General features: G+C 45.8%; 1 protein-coding gene across 3 annotated transcripts in view; it reads right to left on the reverse strand.

Moving 5' to 3' along the window:
* The window catches only part of ELF2 (E74 like ETS transcription factor 2), a 65,832-nt gene that overhangs the window by 29,078 nt on the left and 24,709 nt on the right, over nucleotides 1-12,045 (reverse strand). The window contains exon 1 of one of the 3 annotated variants that reach the window (XM_065404890.1): nucleotides 3,738-3,882. The exons of the other annotated variants lie outside the window; for them this stretch is intronic. Within the exon in view, the coding sequence (XP_065260962.1) occupies nucleotides 3,738-3,795 (58 nt within the window). The 5' untranslated portion in view covers nucleotides 3,796-3,882. Of the gene's footprint in view, nucleotides 1-3,737; nucleotides 3,883-12,045 lie in introns of those variants that run through there. 3 annotated transcript variants of the gene reach the window in all.

Consider the following 12,045-nt stretch of genomic DNA (forward strand, 5'->3'; position numbering starts at 1 on the left):
ACCGAACTCAAAGAATAGCTATCAATGGTTTGCTGTCAAACTGTGAGGGCGTATCTAGTGGGGTCCCACAAGGGTCAGTCCTGGGCCAGGTACTATTCAATATTTTCATTAATGACTTGGATGATGGAGTGGAGAATATGTGTATAAAATTTTCAGATGACACTAGGGTGACCAAATGTCCCGATTTTATAGGGACAGTCCCGATATTTGGAGCTTTTTCTTATATAGGCACCTATTACCCCCCACCCCCATCCCAATTTTTCACACTTGCTGTCTGGTCACCCTAGATGACACCAAACTGGGAGAGGTTGCAAGCACTTTGCAGGACAGGATTAGAATTCAGAACAACCTTGACAAATTGAAGAATTGGTCTGAAATCAACAAGATGTGAATTTGATGTTTCCTTCCTCATTGAATTTCAACTACAAAATGGGGAATAACTGGCCAGGCAGCAGGACTGCTGAAAAATATCTGGGGTTTATAGTGGATCACAAACGGAGTATGAGTCAGGAATGTGATGTGGCTACGAAAAAGGCTAATATTCTGGGCTGTATTAAGAGGACTGTCATATGTAAAACACAGGAGGTAACTGTCCAGCTCTACCCAGCATAGGTGAGGCCTCAGCTGGAGTACTGTATCTCATTCTAGGCGCCATACTTTGGCGTACAAAAATGCGTACAAATTGGAGAGTCCAGAGAAGAGCAACAAAAACGATAAAAAGTTTATGACCTATGAGGAAAGGTTAAAAAACTGGGCATGTTTAGTCTTGAGAAAAGACTGAGGGGGAACCTGAGAACTATCTTCAAATACATTAAGGGCTGCTATAAAGACAATTGTGATCAATTGTTCACCAGGTCCACTGAAGATAGGACAAAAAGCAATGGGCTTAATCTGCAGCAACAGAAATTTAGGTTAGTTATTAGGAAAATCTTTGTAACTGCAAGGGCAGTTAAACTCTGGAATAAGTTTCGAAGGGAGGTTGTGGAATCCCCATCGATGGAAGTTTTGAAAAACAGGTTGGACAAACACCTGAAAAGTGATGGTCTAGATTTACTTGGTCCAGCCACAGTGCAAGGAGCTGGACTTGATGACTTCTTGAGGTCCTATCCAGCCCTACACTTCTATGATTCTATACCTGACATCACAGCCCTAATGATGAACTCAGCAGTAAAATGTTTATACTGTATCCCAGCTTTAGTTTGTTCTTAAAATGCTAATGAACATGGATTAATCTTTGTTTTCAAATATTTCTAAATACATTTCCAGAATGTTTTTGTATGGTATAATTTTGTTGTCATTCATGAAATATGTTCCAGAAGGCATGCAACACCGTAAAAATGATTTAATTTTATGTCAAAATTTGTACAATTTAATAAAAAAAAAACAGGACACATTATGTGGATTTATGCCTGACTTTGTATACATTTAGCAGCATTCCAGACAGGTGTGAGGTCTCCAGTCTCAATACTCTAACAGCAGATTCTGTCTATACATCAGGGTTTTATAAATAAGGAGTGGTTATGGGAATGAAGAAGAGAAGTGTTAATACTGTACCTCTACGGACATGCAAATACAATTTATTTTTATATAGACTTCTAATTAAAAGCACATTAGCATCCTGCAGCTAGTTGTAAAGCTAATTCCTTGGGACAGTGGTTCTCAATTTTTTTCCATTCTGGGGCTCTTTCTATGTACAAGTACACTGCCTTCCCCTTGCTTCCCAGGCTCTCCAACCCATCTGCCTGGGACCCCGTTCTCATTTAACAATATTGGAAGGGCAATGTCACAACCCTATGACACCTGTTTGTGACATACATATATACACAGGTTGAGAACCCATTATTTTGAAAAATTATAACACTGCTGTATTTATAAGTATTTGGAAACAAAAAGTAATAATTTCACTCAGGTCACCTGTCACTCTATGCAGGTCCAACCACTTTTTTCTCTATTCTCCCCACCTCCACACTGAATATACAGGATGGTGGCTTCAGTGTGTGATGACCAAATGGAATTTCCATGGGATATGCTTTAGTTGACTGGAGACATCATTGTTGAGCTACATAAGAATTCCTCTCAATGGTCTGAAGGGGGCCCCCTTGGACTCAAGATTTGTATCCAAGGGAGTACCCACCACCATCCTCCACAAAAAGTGGGAAGCAGGATAGGAATGGCAGCAGGGCAGTAATGCTAGGAGAATTCTGATTTACTGTATAAGATCCTTTGTTGAAATGGATGTGATCCCCTTAATCCATCACTGCAGGTGGGATGGCAAAACCACTCAAGTGATATTTTAATCACAGGGATGTTAAGGAGACAGCTTTCAGTTGGGCTGGACTATGACAGAGAGAGACTTCAGTTTGCAGGTTTCTCTGATAGTGTCCCTGTAGAAGCGTGTTCTGTACACTTGTGTAGTACACCATGCCCAATGTTTTCCATTAAGTTCAGTCTGCTGCAGACCACCGTAGCCCCTACCGCACATATACGCTGCTGAGGGGCGTGGCGGGAAGGTCGAGCCTTCCTTCCGGGCCGCGGTGGGAGGGTGTTGAGGCAGGAGCCCCACGCGCGCTGGTGGAGTAGCGGAGCTGCCGCCGCAGAGCCAGTGCCTGAAGCATGGGTGCATGCACCCACACCCGGGCTGGGCCCGCTCACTACAGCTCCAAGCGAGGGGCAGGCAGAAAACACTCCCATCCCACGAGGAGACTGCCCGCTTTTCTGGCCGGGGTGACACTGAACTTCCCCCGCGGCCAGGAGGGGAGACGGCTTCCAGACAGCAGAGCAGGCCCTGTCCCAACCGCGCTCCCCCCAGCACTCAGCCATCCCCATACCCGCGGCACCCATCACCCCACCCCCCACTTCCGTGTTTACAATCCTCTTCCCTCCAATTCCATGCGCGCATTGTCAGCGCCACGGGGAGCTGCCACTCACCCTCCTACCCCGCTCGCATTGGTCCGGCCGGGCCGAGCCCCGCCTCCAAAGACCTCAGCGTTCTGATTCCGAACGGCCCCGGCAGTTGATTGGTGAACTGGGCTCTCACTCCCCCCGCGCTCGGGCCCCTGAGGGTGCTCGGCGCTTCCGCTATGGGGTTTTGTGGGGGAGGGGGAGATTGACTTTCCTTTATCACCCCCGTGCACTGCCCCCCCAGGCCGCACACGTGGGCCGGGCAATCTCCCTGCAGCTCCCGAGCCTGTCCCGCCTCAGCACCACAGATCCCAGCCCCTGCGAGAGGGGAATTTAAAGGGCACAGGAACAACGGGCTCAGGGTACAGCACCCCCGGGCCGCACGAAGCCCGGCTGTCCGGAGAACGGGGCAACTCTGCCCCCACCCCGACCAATGCTGGGAGAGGACGAGTGTTTGCGCGGGGAAGCGGCTGCCCACGGCCTCTCTGCTCAGACAGCGTGGCGGCAGCGGCGGGAGGAGGGACGGCAGGGAGGGAGAACGGACAATCCCACACACTTCCTGGTTATCTCCCCAGCAGCACAAACCCCACAAAACTCCGCTGCCGGCCCCGACACAACTTCCCCGCAGGCGGAGGCTCCCTTGCGCAGGGACAGGTGCCCGCCGACCTGCTGCCCACCCCATGCCAGCCAGGTTGCTACCCAAGGTGATCACTTCCTGATTTGTCCTCCATTGCTTCAGCGCTGTAGCCGCCCCCGGCCCAAAGGGTGCGAAGCTGCTCCCGCAGCCTCCGGCGCGCACCCCCTAGGCGGAGAGGAAACTTGTGCGGGGCACCTACCGGCTCGGATGAGCAGGTCGAGCTGGTTCGTGGGCCCCTCATGCAGAGAAGTCGCCATGTTTATGGTACTGGAACGGCTTCACATTGACTCGCAGGGAGCGCAGAGCGGGCGGGCTAGGACACACGCAGCCCCAGCGCGGGGCGGGCACACGGCGCGGATCCTTCCGCACACCGAGCGGCCCGCCAGCCAGCCCAGCGCGGGTCACCCCCACAACACAACGCGGCGGCGGGGGAGCGCTTCCTCCAGCACAGCACACGCGATCCTTCCGCCGCCAGCCTCAGACAGGAAGTGGCGGGCTGCCACTCACAGCAGCAACACAGAGCAAGCGACGGAGCCCGCGGCGCGGGAGGGGGCTAGGGCAGGCCGGGAAACAGACACCTGCGGCTGGGGAGGAGACAGGGGAGTGGCACGGCTGCTGGTTGCACCAAGTAGCTAATGCTGTGCCCGGTTCTTCTCGACAGGCTCCGGCAGCCCGGGACAGGTCCCAGCATTCCCTTTGCTAACATTGCAGTCGCGGCAGAGGAGCCGTGCACAGCTCGCAGTTGCCCCTGTGCAGAAGGCAGGACTCCGCACTAACGCAGCGGCCCTGCCTTGGCTGTCTGCAGACTGCGGGGAGCGGAGGCTCGTGCCCATTGTACTGCGGCGGGAGCATCCTCTCCGCCCTTCTCAGCTCAGTTGGGAGCAGGCAGGTGAGCGGCAATCTTCTTCAAATGTCCCCGCTGCCAGCGAGGTGGCACCTGCTCGGGACGCGGGAGCCAGCCCGGAGGAGGGCCAACGGCGGGTCCCTGTGCAGGGAGAAGTGGGGCCGGCAGGAAGGATCGCGCAGAATGGCAGTAGGCTCTTCTCACCCGTGCTGTCAGCGATGCGGCTTTGCTCATGCAACGCATCTTCCTCCGAGAAGTCTAGCTTTTATATGAAAGGGAGGGAGCTTCGTCCCGTAACGTGTCCAGGGTCTGTCTCTCCATTCCTCCTGGGGAACAAGCTCCTCCGAGTTGGAGATCATGAGAAAGGCTTCCTAAACGTTCGCAGCCCGGAATCATGAAGACACATGAAAGTCGGTGGCAGGCTTAAAATGCATTCTTCCAGCACTGCGTTGTTGCCTGTGTCCACTCCAAGTAGTTTAACAAAGAAACTTTGCAAGAGATTGGTATATTAGTTTGAGCCTTATCTACTGCCATGGATGTATTCAAAAAACTAAGTTGTCCCTCAACTCTAGCCTAACTGCTAAACTCTGTTTACCTTCACCTTTAACTCAGCCACAACAGTTGACTATTTCAAGAGAACTGGGATTATATTATAATTCACTGTAGTCTCACACTTCATAAATATGCTGTTACTTATTCAGATTTGGCAGAAATATTTTTTTCTGGACCAGCTCTGTGAAGTCCATCTCTAAGACTTGTTGGTAGAATATGTGACAAGATATAGCATTTCTCCCACTGTATGTAAAATTCCTCTACCTGGCAATAATTCAATCATAGCATCTATTTAATTTTCCAGTTACTGAGAGAGACCAGAGCTACACTGAGGTTGCTAGCTTCCATCAGTCTTAGAACTGGAAGACTCCAACAGCTTTATATCCTTCCCTCTAGGAATTGTGAAAAGTTCCAGGTCTTGTCCTAGGCAAACTCCAGGTCTTAATTTAGGCAAATGAAAGGCAGCCACTGTGCATTCAGTTTTCTATGAGAAAGATCATGTGCAAACATGGGTAGGCCTAGCTACTAGATGTCTACCAAATAATGGCATGACTCTTTCTTAGGAAACTTTAACCCTTCCCACCAAATCAGGTTAAACCTCACAGCAAATGACCTGTGTTTATACCAGATTAGCAACTGTAGGCACCTTGATCCTATATCAATAGGAATTTTGACTCTATATAGTGTGATTCTACTCAAAGAACACTCAGTTTTTAAATATCTAAAGAGACGCTTACTTAGTGGCAAAATCTAGCCTTTCACTGACTGACATGAAAGGAAGTGCCTACAGAAGTGATATTCAAAGAATTTCTATCCTTTGTTTACTGATAAGAGTCCACCTATAAACTATACCGTAATCTAGCTGAAATTGAAACAGTGTGTACTGGGAGTAGTTATCAACATCAGCAAAATTATGCTACATATTGAAGTTTTTACAACAGTCTCTCACTTTGACTTTAAAAGTACCCTAATGAGTATATGCACTATATCCACTGCACTGGGACTTTTCAGAAGGAATCTTTATCTAGACCAGGGGTTCTCAACCTTTTTCTTTCTGAGGCCCCCCACAACCAGGGCCGGCTCCAGGCACCAGCCCACCAAGCATGTGCTTGGGGCGGCGCCTAGAGGGGGGCGGCGCAGTGGGGCCCCGGCCGGGCTCGCCGCCCTCCCCCCGGCGCTCCGGCTAGGGCGGCAAAAAAGCCAGAGCCGGCCCTGCCCACAACATGCTATAAGAAATCCAGGGCCCAGTAGGGGGCAGGGGGGACTCAGGCATAGGCATAGTTTGACTTCTATTTTGGGTGGGTAGGGGCCAGCGGGACTTGAGCTAGCTCTGCACAGCAGGATCTGTGAAGGGAACGCCCCTTTTTCTCCCTGACTCATCTCAGCAGGCCACCCACCTGTTGGGAGGGAACCAAAAATTATAACTCAAAAGGTGGGGGGTTCACCTCAAAAAGTTTGAAAAAAGCTCAGGCTACAGGGAGAGGGATAGCTAGGGGCTGTGTGTAGGCAGAGGGGTAACTAGGGGCTGTGTACTGGCAGAAAGGTAGCTCAGGGTGCAGGGAGGGAGGTGGGTAGGGGCTGTGTGGGAGCAGGGAGGTAGCTCAGGGTGCAGGGTAGCTAGGGGCTGTGTGCCAGGAGAGAAGGAGGTGGGGGGGAGGGCAGTGTGGAGCTGCCCCAGGACTGCCCTGCTCTTGCACTATAGTTTGGGTGTGGGGGGGAGCAACAGCCCCTGTGCCACCCAACTCTGCCCAGAGGCTCAGGGCTTCTGCCCAATGGGGAGCACTGGGGCTCGGGGCTCCAGGATTCAGCCCCGCTGCTCCCAGCTTCAGCCCTGCAGGGGATACCAGGGATTGGAGCTTCAACCCCACACACGGCTCCTGGCTTCAGCCCCACGGGAAGTGCTGGGGCTCAGGCTCTGGGTTTTAGCTGTGGGGGCCTATGGCCCCCCTGCAAGGGTTCACAAACCCCCAGTTAAGAACCGCTGATCTAGACTGTATGTTTTTTCTCAAAGCAGCTTCTTTCATACATCTGCCAGCTACACAGGGCCCCATCACGTGTAGGGTAAATGTCCTCCTATGACTTCCCTTAACTTTTTTAGAAGGGGTCTCTCTATTCCTTCTATCAAGTGTTTTGTTTTGTTTTTAAATATAGCAGTCACATCAGCCAGAAAGTTCTAGAAATTCCATTCATAGAGCCAAGTATCATGGGGTAGCCGTGTTAGTCTGCATCTACAAAAACAACAAGAAGTCTGGTGGCACCTTAAAGACTAACAGATTTATTTGGGCATAAGCTTTCGTGGGTAAAAACCTCACTTCTTCCGAAGAAGTGAGGTTTTTACCCACAAAAGCTTATGCCCAAATAAATCTGTCATTCATAGAGCCTCAGTTTTGCCTTTTTCATGCTGACAAAGCAATCTGAAGGATGAACCTATCATTCAAGTCAGTTCAACATCTCAAATCACACGCAATGGCATCATAATCCTTTTATTCCAAACCACAATGTTTGATGGGAAAACTGTCACAACTGGAACTGAAAGTTTAAAAAAAAAAATCTAAACACTAAAGCATTTAGGAAATTTAGCTCATCAGAGTTTGTATACTGGCAATGAGGGATCTAGATATTGAAGACTTTTTGTTCATCCATCAGATGACATGAGTCACACAAGGCAAACAGCTTCTCTTCTGCACACAGATTATCTATATAGTAGAGGCATTTGAGGTGGACACATCCCCTTAGCAAGCAACCTGCAATACAGGCACATGGTCCTTCATAAAACACTTGTTGAGATGCAGCCCTCATCAGGGGAGGATGATATTGCACAAATTAGTGCAGTGGTTCTCAAACTTTTGTACTAGTGACCACTTTCACATAGCAAGCCTCTGAGTGTGACCCCCCTTATACATTAAAAACACTTTTTTATATATTTAACACCATTATAAATGCTGAAGGTGAAGTGGGGTTTGGGGTGGAGGCTGACAGTTCGCAACCCCCCATTTAATAACCTCACAACCCCCTGAGGGGTCCCAACCCCCAGTTTGAGAACCCCTGCTCTAGTGTCTCACTCACTCCACCAGGAGAGCCTACATGCATTTTTTCTTTCAATTTTCAGATATGTATTAGGGAGGAAAACAATTTAACCTGTTTACACGCTGCTGCTAAACTCAGGCTCTGTGAACCTTTCTATGCTGAAGGACAGGAAAATGGGCATGCCTACAGAAACATCCTGTCTGCAATTAGTGACGTCCACATCTATGACAACTCTTAAGAAATAATTATTTAATAGCGAAGTCAATAGTTCACGTTCCCAATATGCTATAGGTATAGTCATAGATTATTATTAATATTTTACTCTTAAGAACTTCAGAGTAGTAGAAAGAGCTGGGAAATCATTTGACCAAGATAATCTCTTTCTCCCAATAAGTAGAGACCTTGTGGTTTTTATATGCCTGTTACAATCATCACTTATGCAGGGTCCAGAAACCTGTACAGCCCTCTTGATTAAGGGCCACTTTTATACAAGCAGCCCACCAAGCCCGAACATGCTGACAGCTCTGAATTCCACTCAGCCTCTAGGTATGCTCAAGGAGCTAGCAGCCCTGCTAGGTCCTACCTTCTAGTAAAACAAGTTCCTCTAGGTCTAAGCCTCTTACTACTGAAGCTGAGCCATCACCTTCTCACCTGTGTGGAAGGAAAAGATCCAGGGCAGATATGGAAAACGGTGCTCATGTACATAGAGCAGTACAGAGCATATAGCAGAAGCAGCCCGATGATACACGTTATGTTCCATATGCTGTCCATGCAAGTAAAATTCCAGTTATGCCAAAACTACAAGTTTGAAGAAATGTCCACTTAAAGCTTGAACCCAGGACAGACCGCTCCTGGAAGGTGGATTTACATCAAGTTATGTGGCAAGTAGTGCTTACACAATGAGAATACACTTATTTTCCTGTGTCTGAATACTGTCTTCCATAAACAGGAAAAGTAACTCTTTAGATAGAAGAGAATTGTTAAGATGCACTGCCTAAATTCTAGCCCCATCTATTATGATGCAGTGTAGCAAGACTTCGTTTGGACACAAGCAGGTGTGGACTAAAACTTTCACATAATAAAGCCCTGTGATTTCAACTCAGCCTGGCTGCTTACCAGAACACACTCTCCATTACGTGTCCAGTTAGAATTTAGAACACTAATATAATCATGTAGTTAGATCTAGGGACAAACAGAGTTCACAGATTGCATTTAAGCACCAGTTCAGCTAGCTTACATAAGAATGGCCATACTGGGTCAGACCCAAGGTCCATCTACTCCAATATCCTGTCTTCCGACCACAGCCAATGCCAGGTGCTTCAGAAGGAATTAACAGAACAGGTAATCATTAAGTGATCTATCCCATTGCCAGCTTCTGGCAAACAGAGATTAGGGACACCATCCCTGCCCATCCTGGCTAATAGCCATTGACGGACCTATCCTCCATTAATTTATCTAGTTCTTATTTGAACTCTGTTATAGTCTTGGCCATTACAACATCTGGCAAAGAGTTCCACAGGTTGAATGTGCGTTGTGTGAAGAAATACTTCCTTTTGTTTGTTTTAAACATGCAACCTATTAATTTAATTTGGTTCTTGCTTTCCAAGAACTGGCTCCTTGACCATCTTAAAAGAAATGGATCACTGTCCCTTGCAACTCCATAAAATAAGGTTTCCTTGTAATAACTAAAACAAGAATAGATTGTTATACCATATCCATTATTGTACTATCTGAAGAGGTACTCTGCTCCCTATAGTTATGTAAACCTTTACTATGCTCCTGCAGCTGCCTTAAAATGCATCTCAACTCTGAAAAATGATGATTTAAAATGTATTTTTATAGATCTGCTGACTTTAATAATTAGAGTAAAATTTTTAACTATTTAACTCTGTTTAGTACTGCAGAGCCCACCCAGCTTTGATAGCGAACTGGCTTTTATTCTGACTAATGCATCAATCGTTAAATAAGTTCCAAATAAAGAGAAAATGCTGCTGTGTGTTACACCTAAGAAATAGTATGGAACTCAAGGGATATGATTCAACTTGGGCAGACAGTATGAAATTAGATCGGTATAATAAAAATTTGGCTTGCAGAATTTTTTTACAGGTAGCAGTACTGCCTGAACCAAAAAGAGCATAACTTGACTTTTCAGATCGCAAGTGGAGTTTTCAGTATTTAAATGTAAAAAAAAAAAAGAGCAAGCTTATGCCCCAAACTTTGACTGGCCCACAATGCTATTTTTGCAGTTCTATGCTGGAGAAAGACTATTTGAAGAGGAAGACTCTGCTCAGCAAGAGGAACTATTAACAGAGAGCTCTGAAGCAGACATGTTATGTTCTATTCCAAAAGCTTCCTTAGAGTATCTTTGTAGGCTTTAGATTCCAAAAGTTGACTGAGGTACTTCACCATTGTTAAACAAAGACAACTATCAGGGGCTGCTTCTTCCTGACATAGAAGCAAGATCTAAAAGTTACATTGGTTGTGTTGCCCCCTTTCACTCCCATTTTAATTTACAACATGATTTGAGTAGTCATATCACAAACAGACATTTGAATGCAGGAGTTTCAGGCTTTTCCATTTCTTCTATAGCAGTTTGAATTGAATTTGGGAGTTGAGGGGGATACCTTCCAAGTTAGAATTATCTGATTTTAAGGTCTGGCATTTCAAAACCTATACAGGCCTAGTAGAAAAGACTATACACTACAAGAAATCAGATTCTCAGCCATAGAATGGCATATAGTTTCATTTTCTATCCCTGAATGCTCCTGAGATTAGCTTTTCATGACATTGCTGATACCTGTTGCCAGGTCAAAAGACAAACCCTGAACCTGTAAAAGGGATAAAAGGAAGCCTTACAGGACTGCTCCTATAAGTGCACTTCAAGTAGATGGAAAGGTGCAGATATAATTATGGCACCCAATGTCTTACTATTGCTTGTTATTTTCTCAAAGAAGGAAACATACCCGAGTTGCATAGCAGAAGATTGCATCAAAGATTTCAGTTTTAAGGGATGCTGCTGTTCATGAACTGAGAAAAGAGAATTCACCAATACATCCATCACTCCTTGGTCAGTATAACTGAAGGGTGTAGAATTAACATTTTCCTATTTGTAGATATAGGGATAGAATTTATGTTCTAAATAACTTGTGTATATACTAGGGCTGTCAAGCAATTAAAAAAATTAATTGTGATTAATCGTGCTGTTAAACAATACTTAAATATTTTTGGATGTTTTCTACATTTTCAAATATATTGATTTCAGTTACAACAGAATAAAAAGTGTACAGTGCTCTTTTATCCAATTTATAAAGATAGCTACAGCACTCAACCCAAGGTTTGAGAATCTGAAGTGCCATTCAAAATCTGAGAGGGACAAGGGGTGGAGCATGCTTTCAGAAGTCTTAAAAGAGCAACAGTCAGATGAGGAAACTACAGAACCCAAACCACCAAAAAAGAAAATCAACCTTCTACTGGTGGTATCTGACTCAGATGATGAAAATGAACAAGCATCGGTCCGCTCTGCTTTGGATCGTTCTCAAGCAGAATCCATCATCAGCATGAACACATGTCCTCTGGAATGGTGGTTGAAGCATGAAGATACATATGAATCTTTAGCGCATCTGGCACATAAATATCTTGTGACACCGCTACAACAGTGCCATGCAAACACCTGTTCTCACTTTCAGGTGACATTGTAAACAAAAAGCAGGCAGCATTATCTCTTGCAAATTGTAAGCAAACTTGTTTGTCTGAGCGATTTGGCTGAAGTAGGACTGAGTGGACTTGTAGGCTCTAAAGTTTGACATTGTTTTATTTTTGAATGCATTTATTTTTTGGTACATATTTCTACATTTCTAAGTTCAACTTTCATGATAAAGAGATTGCACTACAGTACTTGTATTAGGTGAATTGAAAAATACTATTTATTTTGTTTATAATCATTACAGTACAAATATTTGTAATAAAAATATTAAGTGAGCACTGTACACTTTATATTTTGTGTTGTAATAGAAATAGATATAATTGAAAATGTAGTAAAACATCCAAAATATTTAATAAATTTCAATTGGTATTCTATTGTTTA

Source organism: Emys orbicularis, chromosome 5 (assembly GCF_028017835.1).
Source record: "Emys orbicularis isolate rEmyOrb1 chromosome 5, rEmyOrb1.hap1, whole genome shotgun sequence".
Lineage (NCBI taxonomy): Eukaryota > Metazoa > Chordata > Testudines > Emydidae > Emys > Emys orbicularis.